We start from the raw sequence: 16,145 nt of genomic DNA on the forward strand, positions 1-16,145 counted from the left end.
ATGCGTCGTTGAGTTACTTTTCTAGTTGTTGCATAATGATGCTCCTCAAGAGGGTTACCGCACAACTTCTTCAGTTTATACTATACCATACTAAATGGAATTTCAGGCTTCCTGTTACAAAAAAAAAAAGAATAAATAAATGATCTCATCCTTAAGCTGGATTCAACAGCTTTTTCTTTTACAAGCCTGAACCTCTATTTTTTTCTTCTTCTTCAGTCTACGGCTCTCCTGATTTAAGCATATTTGCCGTGATAACACAGCAAAAGTGCAGTCCAGTGGCTGCGGTCAGTAGAAAAGTAGAATATCTATTACATAAGAGATTAAACTGAAGGAATCTGAGGTATGTATCCAAGAATGTCAGCCAATAATATTAAAGCCCACTTCATGAGCCCCCCTATATGTCCAGAACCTCGATGGCTACGCCCACACTTTACCCCTTTCATGTAGGCTTGTAGAAAGGGAGCGGACTCGCTGCAGGTCCCACCTACCGTCGACGGACGTTGTTTTTTTTGTTTTTGTTTTTACTTTTGCAAAAAAAAAAAAAAAAAACGACTCCAAACAACAAGAAAGAAAACGCATATCGGCCTCGTTGGGTTGTTTTGTTTATTCAGCTGTCTGATAAATACTAACAGTGGCTTCTGAGTTTTTGTGTGAACTCCAAACACGGCTGGGAAGGACTCTGTGTGTGTGTGCACTACTCTTGTTTTTATTACACATCATGCCACCCACTGCTTTTACTCAACCACACCGTTCTAATGGACCTTTGCTATTCCTGCTGCACTTCATTACAAAAAAAGACTGGGAGGAAGTGACAGAGAGAGTCGAGGCGGCGGTGGGGGGGTCGGGCGTCGGGGGGGGTTATCTTGTTTTGCTTGGATTTTTGAGGAGAGAAGAGGGTCGTTCCAGGATGGCTCGGTATCATCTTGTGTTTCATCTCTCCACATGCAGCACACACACTCATCATTGGGAGGAGAGAGAGCGAGAGGGAGGCACGACACACTCTTTACTTGGCTCTTTAATAGAAGAATGTGTGATGCGTTTTCCCTCCTTGGCTCATCATTATTAGTCATGCAGGATTTTTTTTTTTTATTTATGTTTTTTCCCGTTCAGACATAGATGTGACACAAGCGCACACCGCTCACACACACACCTGTTGCTCTGTGCGGAGGCGGAAAAGCGTCCGAGAGCATACATTTTAAAGAATTAGCATACTCTCAGAGGAACGAGGGGGGTCGGGGGGGGAGAGATAAGACGGAGGTGGGTGGAAATCTAGGAGAGGAGACGAGGAAGACGAGAGGCAGACGCACAACAGCAAACTTTTTTTTTTTTTTGTCTTCTTCATATCTCCGTGTCGTGTACGGGTGTCAGGTTGGCCGTCGGTGCCACTCACCTCGGACTCGGGCATAACAGCAGCCGCACTTGGCCAGGACTTTGCGGAACAAGTGTTGGCAGCCGCAGCCTCTGTGGTGGCGATGATGATGATGGTGGCCTCCTTTCATGCTGCTGGACCATGAGCAGAGGTGGGCATGGCCTGCCACCCTCTCTCTCTCTCACTCTCCCTCTCTCGCTCTCTCTCTCTTCCACTATCTCCTTCCCTCCGGGCCACGCTTGGAAGGAATTCTCTTTGCCTGACACAAGCGGACGTTCACCCCTCAGAGTTTTAATCCTCGGTAAGGTGATGGTGGTTTAACCCCTCTCCGCCGCTGCATCCAGACTTGGTAGAAGACTCTCCAAATGCAGAGGAAATCCACACTCCCGGGGGTTTTCAGCTGCTGATAAGAAGCCAGGGAAGCCAGGGAAGCCGTCCGCCCGGCTTCTCATTACCTCGAGCTCGCTACCTTCCTCGCTATCTATCCATGTCTACCTTTTTTATTTTCTTTTTGGTGCTGTGCTCTCTTGCTTCTGGAAACTGCCTGGTCAAATGACAGACTGAGAGACTGCTTTGGTGTATGTGTGTGTGTGTGTGTGTGTGTGTGTGAGAGAGAGAGAGAGAGAGAGAGAGAGAAAGAGTAAGGGGAGGGGTGAGAAGGGTGGAGTTTGCAGCTCTAGTTGCTGGCTATTCCAGGATAAGGTTCCCACTCCCCTAATTCTCTGTCTTCCTGTCCTCTCTTTCTCTCACCCCCTCCTCCTCCTCAGCTGTTTTTTCCTCTGCTCTCTTCTATTTCCTTGCTCGTCCGCAGTCTCTCTCTCTCTCTCTCTCTCTGTCTGTCTGTGCTCCTTTACACTGTTTTCAACATGGATGAGTCTCTCGTGCTGCTCAAACGGTGCTCTTGCATTTCTAAATCCCAGATCAGATGAAACTCCACACTCACCAGCGTATGCTCTCGGCTGACTTTTGGAAATTGCATACAAAATGCAATTTATGGAGATGTATTTACCATAATCCATAACATTTGCTTATATCCCAACTTCTGACAGTCTAAGTTTGTGCGTCCCCCTTTTGTGAATCCCGCCGGGCTTTCCTGCCTGGGACGGCTCCAGTATTGACGTCCGTGTTCATTTATGATCATGGGGCCGGAGTGTTTTTTCTCTTTGTGTTTCCATGGAGCGAGCCAGGGGTCTCGAATTTCACAATGTTGGCATTCTTTGTGCGTCTGATAGCGAGATCCCCCATCCACAAATAACTGGCACACATTGAATCTAATACACTCCACTGTGAACATTATCTAAAAACGCCACCAACTCCCAGAAGATAATCTCATAGCAATAATATACATGGAACAGAAAACAACCGCCGTCCTGCAATTTCAAGTTAGATCATCACAATGCAGAAATGGGGGCTGTTGTTAAAAATAAAGAAATTATAAGCAATAAATGGCAAGGGGAGTCCTGCGTGCATGTCAAACTTTGAGGTGTTGCATTGGTTTCATAGAAGAAATTTGTGGGGGAAAAAAATCCAATAATAATGATAACAATATTAGCAATTACCTCGCTAACTTTCTAGGTGGGGTGTTTTTTTTGTTGTTTTTTTTGTGTATGATAACCCAACAGAACGACCCGGATGCCTCAGAAGTTGTGGTTGATGCCCATTACATAACATAAGTGTGTGTACTTTGCATCAGAGCGCATTAGACTCAGTCATCACCAGTTTATGACTCATCAGCCTTTTCTTCTATATTAAACCCCCCCGATCTGCAGAGACGGCAGACCTGTCCCGGGAAATAGCTCACGCCGTGAAACGCAGCAGAAGAAAAAAGGGAAACAAATGTCGCCGCACTATTTGATGCACTTTGTTGGACCCCAAATTTATTTGGTGATTGTCAGTCATTTCAATGGACTCTAGCTTATGACTCAGATGTTGATGTCATCTTGAATTGCGACCTGGATTACACAACTCAGCCGGCACGAATGAACGTGCACGTCCCCCAAATCCCAAATGTGCTATCAAGTGCTTCAGCGGCCGAAGTGTCCCCCCCCCACCCCCCACCCCCTCGGCGTTCATCTCTCCACGGTGACAAAGGGTGGCAAACCGCCGTCAGGATGTTCATGTCATCTTCAGTAGATAGAGCAAACAGAGCAGCCTCGCTGCCTCACCCATTAGCCACACAAGCAGAGCACGCAAGCACCCTCGCGTGCACACACACACACAGACAGACACACACATGCAGAAACATCAGACATGCTCTGTCTCTCATAACTTGTTTTTACCTCACGTGTACAATGAAATATAGCTGCATCATCATATAACACACAGAGGTCCTTCACTACAGAGGCAAAGCTCAAAATATACTGTATCCTGCTAATACAGATGTAGTATATCATCCCTCCTTTGCCTGCAAGGTCTCCTTCTTGTCTTTGTGTCTTTGCATATAATGGACGCTTTAAGCGTCTGACTGAAGGGGGTAATTCACCAGAGGAATATTGAAAAGCATCGTTGAATGACTCCACTTGTCCGAGGCTTATTTGACCAGCAAAACAAAGAAAAAAAAAAGTCCACACACAGAAAGAACAATCTGAACCAGCTCAAGGAAAGAGGCGCAGAGCCATTTTTTTTTTTTTTTCAGAAGGAAGGGAGATAAAACACAGACACAGAGACGTGGATCCAAGGGCAGGGCATTACTAATTGAGCGAAAATTGCTCGCACTATCAGTCAAGACAAATATGAACTGCACATGTGAGAGATAATGAAGAACGCTCTCTCCAGAGACTAATGCAAAATTCATGAAGTGAATGCAGATGGATTTTATCTTGTGCTCTTAGGGTACAAAAAAAAAAAAAAGTCGTTCTACAAAACACCCAGTAGGGGGCATTTGTACTTGTTGCACACAAACCTACTTGGATAATGCAGGGTAAAACTAATGAAATAAGGTGAACTGTGACACATAACTGGTATATATAATTGAGAACCTTCATTTTCTAATTTGCCACTTTAATAACGTCGGCGTGCAAACTATCAGCGCCTTGTGCAAAGCTCCGGATGGTATCAGACATATGGATAACATGTTCTTCCCTGCCTGACGGGAGGAACGGGGGACGTGAGGTGAGGCGTGTATTAACACCAATTCATCTTTCTACTTTTATCTCTCTCCCTCACGCCTGCCCTCCCTTCGTCTCCCACGTGAGGTTTCTCACTCTCTCCACAGATGAACATACCGAAGATTATTCCTCTGCGCGTGCATGCTTGTGCAGATGTGAGGAGCGATGGAGAGAGAGAGAGAAAAAGAGAGAGAGATTCTTCCTACTGCACTGGGGAACGGGTGAAATCTGTATATTTCTCCATTTCTTCTGTTTATCATCGATATGATTTAATCTGAATAAAATGAGGTCACTCGGAAAAAAAAATTCTGTTTATTTTTCATAATGTAAATATAACATAGCAACCTCCCCCCCCCCTTGTAAATGAATGGTAACTATAGTGTAATTTGTTTCTGTTAGAGAACAACAGGTGACAGACTGGACCCATGACATAGGAATAATGTCCGAAGCCAGCGTTGGTTTGGCAGTGATGCAGTTGCTTATTCACAGTTTGTTCCCTGACCCCCAGCTGACATTAGCCTCTCCTCACCCCATCAGCCTGTTGAAATCCTGCCAAAATATGCTTGCTTAGATTTCATGTTCCTTCCTCCTTCTCTCCCGCTTTCTCTCCCTTGGTTCCCCTCTCTCTCTCTCTCTCTCTCTCTCTCTCTCTCTCTTCCTTCCTCGCTTCATCTCTAAGCCGAGCGCCAATTAAGGGAAACTGGCATTCTGAACGGGACGGTCAGGGGACGGGTTTTGGCCGACGTCCCGTCGAGGAGCAGGAGTCACGGCGTAATTGTCCCCTTCGCTTCAGATGGGCTTGCATGAGCTTCTGTTTATTTCCAGCTATGTTAAACTGCACCGCCGGCTTGCGCTGAGGAAAGGGTGTGTCGCTCTATGCGAGGACGCCTGCGAGAGGTTCCTCCTGGTGTTGTAACAGACCCGCAGGTCAGCGGCGAGGCAGCGTGAACCCTGCGTTCTTTAAACAGGAGGTGGAAACTCACATGTTTACGTACCACCAGATATCACAAGCATGCGTTGTGACACATTTCAAATATTCCTCCACATTCAAACACATACCAGCGATTCCATTAACAGCTCATTCCCTTAAGTCCTGGTCATAGATCTTAAACTTCAGGGCTCCATCCTCTCTATCTGAACCTGGCTCGGAAAGCAGCGTGCCAGCAGTAAGCCCTGGAGCTACAACTCACTTTATTCAAGGATGAAGACTTAACTAAAATACCACCCTGAGGACGAAATGTTAATTAAACACAAGCAAACCGGGACCTCACACGGATAGGCACCGGTGCTTTATCTTTGATTAATAACGAGGAAAAAAATAGTTTTGCGAGGGAAGGTCTTCTCGGTACACAAAAGATACGGAGTCTTGGATCATAAAACTGTGTAAGTAGTTCAGATTTTGGAAGTGGCACAACTCCACGAATGTATGTTTTTACACATACAGGACTGTCTCAGAAAATGAGAATATTGTGATAAAGCTCTTTATCTTCTGTAATGCAATTAAAAAATCAAAAAATACTTATTCATGATATTCTAATATTTTGAGATAGGATTTTTGAGTTTTCTTAAGATGTAAGCCATAATCAGCAATATCAAAATAGTAAAAGGCTTGCGATATTTCAGTTGATTTGTAATGAATCCAGAATGAATGACACTTTTGTTTTGGAATTGCATTACAGTAGATAAAGGACTTCATCACAATATTCCAATTTTCGGAGACAGTCTTGTATATCGGTAACCAACTGCATGATAGAACACTTACGTTAAAATAAGTAACACCATCACTAACGTTGGGTATATTTAACCCGATACAATATCCTGGATAAAATACAGTTTTCATCAATATATAGATGGGCCGATGGGAGGAGGGAAACAAACATACTATTAATAACATCAGTGAGCAGCCTGAAGCTCAACGGCAACACAATGAAAATCACATGACAAGAATTGTTTGGGTGAAAATCACCCGACGTTAGTGTTCTAGGGTTAAAGGACCTCACCGACAAGTTGTGCATGCATTCATTCACCGATCACAGGTCCGGATGTAGAGACGTACAACCGTTTATCTTTTCATTCGTACGACATACAACCATAAACTCTCATTCACGCTATACATTCAAGCATTCACCCTCTCATTCTGACATCACATGGAGACATTCACCCACATGTCCAAGCAATTTAGAGCCTCCAAGGTCTGTTTTTGGACCGTGGAAACCCAAGAACCTGGAGAAAACCCACACAGACAGAACACGGAGACTCCACACATACAGGATTCGAACCGGGGAGCTTTTTGTTTCGAGGCAGAGGAGCTACCTGCGCCACCGCCATCCCCCGGCTGCACCGTAAAAACCATAAATGCAACATTTTTAGCAAAGTGGGCAACATTGGCAGGGAGAGAGATGAAAAATGCATCTGCGCCTGTTTCTCCTAGTGGCAAAGAGTCCGAGTATTTGTTTCAAAGTATGTTGCATTCACATTCACGACATTAGCTCAGCAGATTTAGCGAACAAGCTCGACACGAGCTGATAAGGTAGAAAAATAGACTATAAATAAAGAGATTCTATGTCGGAACATAGCCTTTTGTTTTTGCAAAGCCATGTTGTTTTCTACTAGTACTCCAGCTTGGAAATTCACTGAATGAGCTGTCATCTTGGCAACCGCTGAATTTCCCCCTTTAAAATCACCATTGGCATTCATGTCTGATACGTTGTGCCAAATGCAATTTTTTAGTCAAATGTGAGACTATAAAAATAGAGCAGATAGTAAGCGAAAACAACTTGAGGTGCAAGCAAGTTCAGGCTGATCTTTGATGAAAAAAAGGACACGCCGCTCTCTTTTACATCACCATTCTCTCGGTTTCGGGGTCTTTAAACCACAACAGTGCTTTGGCGGCGGGTGGTAAAGTGGTACGATGGAAAGCACTGCGGCCTCACAGCGAGGAGGTTCCTTCTTCCCTTCTTCTATTGTTTGCCTCCCTCTCATCTCACAGCCCCAAAAAAACATGTGTTAGCCTCACGATGACTCCAAATGTTCAGTAACCGTAAATGATGGCGCTGAACAGCCCGACGTCTATTTGAGTGGCCCGGAGATCAGCTGGAACCTGGACTAGGATGAACCGCCCCCCAAAGCTTTAAGAGGCTCTGCTTGCAGGATTTGCCTCATAGTTAATGAATCGGTGACACGTATCCCCGTACATTGTTCCCACCCAGCCTAATGTTTCTACAAACATGGAGTTCAGGATATCTTTTTTAAACTGCAGAGAATGCCATTCTTACACGCTGCAGGGGAGCGCTGTGTTACAAAGACTATTATGTCATTGTTTTCAGTTATTCCCTCACGCTTCCATTTCATATAGAAATGAGCATTTCAAGCACGTTTTACGTCCTGGCATATAATAGATCTGTTTAATATGAAACTCTGGAAACGAAAGGTGCCGAGTTGCAACGATAAGGAAAAAGGTGTAGGTTGGCAGCTGCTCAAAGCAACAAAAGGAATAAAACGCCAAGGAGGTCGTCACAGGACAGGGGCGTCAAACTCATTTTCACTGAGGGCAACATCAGCATGATGGTTGCCCTCAGTGACAGTATTAATGTTACTAAATGCAATGTAAAATAAATATAACTACTACTTAATATTAAACAACTGAAATTACTACTCATTATATGCAAATGCATAACATTTTGGCTTTTAATTCTTGGACAATTTGTTGTTTTTCTGGAAGGCTAACTTTGTCATACTTAGCATCGCGTTTGGTGTCAAAATGCCGACGTAGAATTTGCTGTTTGACAAGCGCCTCATAACACAAAAGACAAAGCGTTTTTTCCCCCTCTAAACACAAACATGTATTCGCCTTCCCGTCTTTCTTGAAACAGCCTTCCATCTGCATCAACTTTTCTCTTCCTTGACATTTAGGGGTCGTTTGTATTTCTCAGTTCCACTCGTTGAAAATCACATTGATGTGGATACAATGCAATCTATTGCCGGGATGCCGTCACTTTGCGGATAAAATGATCGGCATGACTTGTGGGAAATGTGGTATATTGACTTATTTCAAGACAATCAGAACTTTTAAGACGTTCTCACAGGCCAAAGAAAATGACATGGCGGGCCACATTTGGCCCGCGGGCCTTACGTTTAATGTCTGCAGGTAGAGCAACAAAGGGAAACAAAATCTGCAACCCAAACCTCCTCACAATATTTAGCCCCGACACCCACTTGGGCTGACAAAGCGCTGATAGCGACCTTAGTATCGGCCTCACAATCCATACAGTTAGGACACCTAACTGTATGGATACAGTTAGGACACATACAGTTAGGACACCTAACTGTATGGATACAGTTAGGACACATACAGTTAGGACACCTAACTGTATGGATCGCCTTGGCGTGCTGCACATCAGCCGACATCTTGAATTTAACAAGCTACACGGTATCGCCCTTAGTTACCCACACAGTAGGACATTGCATTTGACAAAATTCAGGCTCACAGTGACAGCCTTAGCCGCTCACGCAGTCGCCCACAGCGTGTCCCTTTGGTGTGCTGCACGTCAGCCGCCCAGTCGAATGGTTGTATTCCCCTGTAAAGAAGTCAGCGGACGGTACTTGGCCGCAGTTGTTTGGCTTCAAGTGTTCTGAATGACAACGCGGAAAACACATGCAGAAAACCCGCATGGAAATTTGAAACACGCAGAAAGGGGGAAAGGCTGTCACAGCACGTCTGCTCGCACGTTCGATATATGTGGCAAGATGCGTGTAGTTTCCTGTGACATCTATCAAACAAAACAAAGTTAAAAAAACGCGTGTTCGCATTTATCACTTGGCAAACTCACAGAACACACCACACACACATACACACACAATGTGTAGACTGAGACAGGAGCGACACGGCTGCCGGCGTCTGAAAGCATCGTGAAGCGGGTGACTTTCGGGAGAAATTTGATCGGGAAGCGCGCACGCTCGAAAGAAAAATTCAGGAAAAATTAGAGGAGCTCGTAGACTGACATTTGGTAAGTGAGATGACGGTAGAAAATAAAAGCCGAAGGAAATAATCTGCAGAAGAGGAGAAGAATGAGAGGAGAAGCAAAAAAAAAGAAACGGAACGCAGACATGGGTAAAACTGAAATATGTTGGCACTATCCCGCGATTCCTGGGAAGCCACTAGCACGCATCTTGTTTCTAATACATAACAGATGGCCCTTATGGCCCCAAGAAGTATTACTTTAAAGAAATCGGGGGCCTCCTCCTACTTTTCTTTTTTTTTTCTCAGACACAGCAAGAGATGGAAACATCGCTCTGATCTTTGCCACTCAAACTGTGTCCTGTTTTTATAGGTGTGATGACAATGCGGGTCCTTCTGCGTAGCAATCCGGGTTCATGGGATGAATATGTAAAAGTAAAAAACATATAATTATAAAAGGAAAATGGGTGTCAACCAAATGTCCCGCTTCTTCTCGATTTGAGTTAGCAAGTTCAAGGTTCGTCTGTTTATCCAGCGTGACTTGTTTAGACATAATCAAAGGAGACACGGTAAAAACTAATAATATTAAAAGTCCATTGAGAACATTGAATCAAACCAAGTACCTGCATTGTGTTTTTTACTCCAAAATACGGTTGTACACAGTTTTTTAAGATGTATATTAGAGCCATGCATAATGACATGCTGTCCATTGTCAATTCTGCATCATCTACATCAATATTCAGCTGAATTTTATTGGCCGCACTTTTACCGATTATCCGTCCGATTTGAAATTTGGGGGAAATTGGGCGATGGAAGAAACAACTGAGCGAAGGAACTCGGGAGAATAAACAGTTTATCCCTCAGACGTCTGCTCTACGCACGACCATAAATTCATTTCTGAGCTTTATTGTGTTTCTTGGCTGTGAGTTATGAGCCTTAACGTCAACAACACGCTGCATCCAAGCCATCCCATTACAGATAAGCTGAAGTGGCAGCTGCCTCTGGCCGCGATACACCTGCCTCACCGGCACATTTCCTGTTTGCCACAACAGTCAGCGGTTCCTACCAGATGGTACACAATTCTCTCCGTCCAGCCAGAACTCCAGAACCAGATCCGGCAACAAAGCTCCTTTTTGGGCCGTTCCACTCAAGGAAAAAAGGGAAAAACACGCAACCATTTTTTCCCAGCCAATAGGAATGAGCGCGAACGACGGTTGTGGGTGCAGGAGGGAAGCAGCTGAGTTCTGTCGCCCCATCTGGAAAGTGCTGCATGTGTTTGCCCGAAACGCACAAACACCCATTCTTTCTCCAGCGTAGTTTTGCATGCAACATTACAGCGAATAATTTTCCGCTATTAGAGCTAGAACTGGGAAATAAATCGCCAACATAAGGGTCCCTCCCATCTGATAGTTCCCCTCACGTTATTACCCCTTAATAAGCACAATCAGATATGGCAGATGTGAATCTGGCCTGTTTGTGTTCGGACTCAAACGCATGAAACGGCCAAGAGAGCAAAAAGTCAAGAGAGAGGGAATTCGCAGGGTGCGTTCCTCGCTCGGAAAGTCAAGATTCGTCGTCGATACGAAACCGGAACAAACGGAAAAAATCACTCGCTAGCGACCTGAAGTGATTGAGTGGCCGAGCGGGCAGTTTCACTCCTTCGACATCCGAGACGCCTTACACAAAGAATCGGGGGATTTTGTTTCGGTGAGACTACACGCTCCGACTGGTTTGGTGAGGGCCGGTGTTTAGACTAGCATTGAGACTTCGGGGTCACGAAATGGTCCGTCACGTTCAGTGCGGCTTTCAGGTCTTACCTGTTCTATCGCTCCTTTCTGTTTTCTCTGCGATGCCACGCGGCTCCCAGTCCTGCCCCTCGGGTTCCCATTGGACCTGGACAGGACCCTTTTCCTCCTCGCTTGACGGGAGGTCCGTCTCGCCGCCCTCTGAGAGCTGCAACACAGAGACGCCATTGTCAGCCGAGGAGCCCCCGCTCTCAGGAAAGAAGCGACGATAACATTGCGGGGCGCTTGAAGTCCTACGACCGCGAAGCGTTATAGTTTCCACCATTCTCCGCATCTTTTTCATCCTCTTCCCCCCCACCGGTTACACACTCGACAAGAATGCAGTGGAAGTTTTTGAGGTCCAACTTTCGCCGCAGTCAAAGAATGACTTCCAGTCTATCTTTAAACCTCAGCTGCAGCAGCAGAAGCGCCGCAGGACAGGTTAATCACATCCTCTGATGGGATAAATGCAGCCTGTGAGGGATATTTTTATCAATACCTGCCAGAAGGGGAAACTATCCGTCAAAATAAACATCTTAGCAGCTTTGGGTTACACGACCAAGCCTGCTAAAACGTTTATGGTAAACATAAACTTCCCGTGACGAGGAAGTGGTTCAGGCTTACAGGTATCGAATGTCCGGCGGCACCTAAATGTTTCATACAATGATTCACACACAAACATTTACATTTTTTTGTTTTTTTTTTTCACACAAAACTTACACCTATATAAGGTTTTCTAATTATTTATTTCATATAAGGGGTGTGTTATGTGAATTCACCGTCCTGTATGACACTAAGTTCCTCAGATAAGATAAGATAAGATAAGATAAGATAAGATAAGATAAGATAAGATAAGATAAGAGGTAAGAACAACTTCATTTATCCTGAAGGAAATTGTTGTGCCAGAGTTTCAAGCAAAAACATAACAATAATAGATAATAGTTGGAAGGAGGGAGAATAAGAAATACAATAAAATATAAATTGTCAGGGTTAAGGCTATCAAGTGTTTTAAGGTTTTAAGTGTTTTAAGATATGTATGTACGTAGAGATTTATTGCACTTTCATGAGTATTTATGGTATGACAGTGTGTGTGTGTGTGTGTGTGAGGGGGAGTGAGAGAAATGACAGAAGCGAAAATGTAGGATAATCAATTGACTGAAATGCCAAGAGGCCTTGAGATTGATGGTAACGGACACATCCATTAAAATTCTGCCCGCATGACTTTGTTTATAGTCAGACAGTTTTAATCGCCGCCACTCTGCTTCCTGTTTCTCAGAAACATTGAAAATTCCTTCCGGGCATCGAGCGGAGAACCGGCAATTCGTCTGTCCCTCTCGTTCTTCCCTCACGCTCTCTCTCTCTCTCCGTTCGTGTGGTTTGACCATTTTAGGTTTATCACCAAGCGGCGGCGGCGGCGACACGTGCCAAGGCTGGCATGCGACAAAATAGACCGAGGATAAATCTGGCACCATAAATAGATCCATGTGTTGTTTGTTTTTGTGGGGTTCGTACCATCCTGCGTTCCTTAAACGACAGTAAACACACGAACAGCTCTTAACCGAGATGACAGAAGTGATCGTGACTCACCCACTGTTGCCTGGGCATGGCCACAGAAGTGAGAACATCGGCCATGGCGCCCAGCATCTGGTCAGTGCGTCCCTGATTTTTCTGAATTGCCTTCATTCTCCTCCGATCAGAGAGTAAAAAAAAAAAAAAAAAAAGCAAAAACTCCAACTTTGACTGTCCTCTTCTTCTCTGAGCGTCGCTTCGTCTTCTATCTCATCCCGCTGTCTCAGCTGCTGCTGCTGTCTGCACCTTCAAACCTCATGAAGAAAAAAAAAAAAAAGGTTGATTCGGGTTGAGTGGTGGAGGAAGAGGGGGAAGGGGCATATTTCTGTCTGGACCTCGGAACGTGCTCTCGGGTGGAAGCCTTGAAACTCGGCCCGCCTCGTCCCTCTCCCCGTCTGCCCTGCGAGCGCAGGTGAGCCCTCTTTAGGTGTCTCCAAATTCTGACTTGTTCCAACGCACGTGTCCAACTTGTCCTCCCATTTTAAAGCGATTGAGCAAATCAAAACAGATCCCTCTTTGGGCTTCCCTCTTGTTTGTCCCCTTTTCAAATGAAAAAGTGCGGTTGTAGCTCCTGCAGAGTTTTGCTGATCAGCTTATCTTCTACTCTTCGCTCCTACTGCCCAAACAGCGTGCCGCTGCTCCAGGACTGAGCACATCACCCACCCTGAAAGCCTCTCCTAGCCTTCATTGGCTATAGAGGGTCACCACCCCCTCCCCCAAAACCTCTCCCCCCTTCAACCTCCTCTCTTTATTTGCTCCTTTCCTGTCTTCACCGCCAATCCCCCCCCACACACACACACACACACCTTCAATTTCGAGCCTTCTCCGTCTTTTCTATACGTCTCCTCGCTTTTCCACGAGCTCCCCTGGCACCCAGCCCTCTGGCTTAATCTTTGCCCAAGTCTCAGGCAGTGACACATGGTTTGTGTGGACTCCTGAGGAGCAGCCCCAAATAAGGTATGAACGCACAGCCCATGAAGCTCGATAGCCTCGGAGACCGTCGCTGATCAAAGGAGGATTTACTCAAGTTTAACGCTCAAAGAGTTGATCGAGAATGGAGCGTTTGTTGATTCTTTGAGTTGCCAATAGATGTCACTAACACTGTGGATTGATGGATTGGCCACCCCGGGGCTGTCTGTGTGTGTGTGTGTGTGTGTGTGTGTGTGTGTGTGTGTGTGTGTGTGTGTGTGTGTGTATGTGTGTGTGATGACTTTGCCATCATGCCGGGCATGATCGGTGCGGAGTAAAAGAGCAGAACATTCCCACGGATTCACAAAAAATCATTAAGTTATCATTGCTGTCCCAGGTCTTCTTTTTAAGGGTCTTTCACAGAGAAGAGGTAAAAAAACAGTCCGTCAGGGACGGATTATATATAGGCATTAGAATTTGCACGGTGTTAATGGCTCGTGAAACAATTTGTAACTTTGTAAAGCAGGATTTGAAAAAAAAAAAACATTAGCCTTTGGTTGTTCCAAGCGAAACTCCACGCTATCGTTACCGCAGTTCTGCTCATCTAACTTTCAGTAGAAATCCCGCAGTCACACTTGTTTGAAACAGGAAGCGCGCTTCCCTTCTTTTAGATTTTTAGATTATTTATTTCTTTCAATTTTTTGTTGTAGCTATCAAATTGTAGGCCCGCCCTGGACCAGGTCCAGCCAAAGCTCAGCCTTGGATTCACATGCTCTGCTGTTTTACGCAATCTAGACTCAAGGGTATTTAATCTTGTTAATTATATTTACTGGTCACATGAACATTTATTTTATCAATAACTTAATATTTGAATATTTTGTTATAAAGAGGTACACTCTGTTACAAATCAAAGCAATTTGTGCTATATATATAAACTATAGGGCGATTAGACTGGATAAGATAACCTTTTTCATGTAAAAGTCATTGTTGTTCATCATTAAATCAATTCTATCCCGTGTTGCCGCAGGTCATTTTATTAACGGGCCGGAAATGTCATGTACTCCCTTTCTGCTCTGCTTACGAGGTCAACAACAGCGGGTCGAGTGAGATACGAGTGCGAGTCAAACCATCGAGGTAACCTGGTATCGTTTTACCAACTGACTGATATTAACTGCCTGTATTTATTGTTCTTATTCCAATAACCTTGAATGGATACAGACCTTTGGCTTCTTAATTTTTCAGTCTGATAACTTTTGCTGTACTCTGTTTGAAGATTACCTTTACCATATTTGGTGAAGGCCAGGTTGGGTTCACTTTGCCGTGACGCATTTGAAAACGTTTCAATGGATTTAAATATCCCAGCAACATCTATTAGATGTCATTAAAACAAGGTGCCATGTCATAGCCTTAACAGCTGCTTCTACAAACATACAGTATGTGAAACTGGAATTTTTTAAAACATCAACAATACAACAGTACATATATATATATATACACACATATGTATATGTATATACATATATATATGTATGTATGTATGTATATACATACATATATACATATGTATGCATATACATGCATATATACATATACACAATATACAATACAATACAATATATCCAATTTAAAAAAAATAAATTGAATATATGCATCTGTATATATATCCAATTTCTTTCTTTCATGTTTTGCTTATCGCTGTGCACGGAACACTTAATGGCATTTTGCATTACATTGTCAATCCACCCTCCCAATGCACATTCAGCTGTTGAAAACTCACTTCCTCTTTCATTTGTAAAGGTCTGCATAAAAGTTGCTGCCTATGGTAAATTAGGAATAAAAAACAAACATCTTAGATTGATACATATGACCAATATTTTAAACCAAATGCATTTGTCACATGTACTTCCCAAAATTTATTAATATTGTCTTATTCACCCGACCCCGAAGTCCAACCACAAAAACCAACTCTATCCACAGTCTGTGGAAATAATTTTCTCCAAAGTCAACTTTAGCTTTCCTTTTTTTTTTTTTTTTTTTTTTTTTTTACCCGGCATCTTTCCAGTAATATGATTCCTGGTGATTTGTGTTGTTTAGAAGAGATTTAAAAAGCAAAGCGTGGCTGTCCTCCGGGCACATAGCTGGAAATAACACATCAGATATCCAGCACTGGTACGATTTATCCTGGAGACAGTCTATCATTGGCTAAGTGGTGAGCATCTTGAAAACTACTCTCTGCGCTACCTTTGCTTCATCGCTTCCTGAGTCTCCTCCATTAAACCACCGCTGAGAACAATTTTGTCTGGTTAGAGGTTGAGCATATTATGCAGTGATGAGTGAATGGCAGAGTCAAGTTAGAAATCTCTGGGAATTGAAAAATGTGCTTCACATCTTCGTGATTCAGTAACCTGTGCTCTTTCTGTGAGGAGTAATCTCGACGTTTGGTGTTTAAT

The 16,145-nt window shown here is 44.1% G+C and overlaps 1 protein-coding gene across 3 annotated transcripts in view; it reads right to left on the reverse strand.

Annotated features, from left to right (window-relative positions):
• arhgef25a (Rho guanine nucleotide exchange factor (GEF) 25a) overlaps positions 1–13,020 on the reverse strand; it is a 43,590-nt gene extending 30,570 nt beyond the window's left edge. For 2 of the 3 annotated variants that reach the window (XM_086141182.1, XM_086141184.1), the window contains exons 1-2: positions 12,805–13,020; positions 11,251–11,386 (exon numbers count right to left, since the gene is read on the reverse strand). In XM_086141182.1, coding sequence (XP_085997308.1) covers positions 11,251–11,386; positions 12,805–12,900 — 232 coding nt within the window. In that variant the 5' untranslated portion in view covers positions 12,901–13,020. Of the gene's footprint in view, positions 1–1,390; positions 1,643–11,250; positions 11,387–12,804 lie in introns of those variants that run through there. The other variant, XM_086141183.1, reaches the window with a different exon arrangement.
• Positions 13,021–16,145: the final 3,125 nt, after the last annotated feature.

Source organism: Fistularia commersonii, chromosome 34 (assembly GCF_037954325.1).
Source record: "Fistularia commersonii isolate RoL2024-O1a breed Wild chromosome 34, RoL_Fcom_v1.0, whole genome shotgun sequence".
Taxonomy (NCBI): Eukaryota; Metazoa; Chordata; class Actinopteri; order Syngnathiformes; family Fistulariidae; genus Fistularia; species Fistularia commersonii.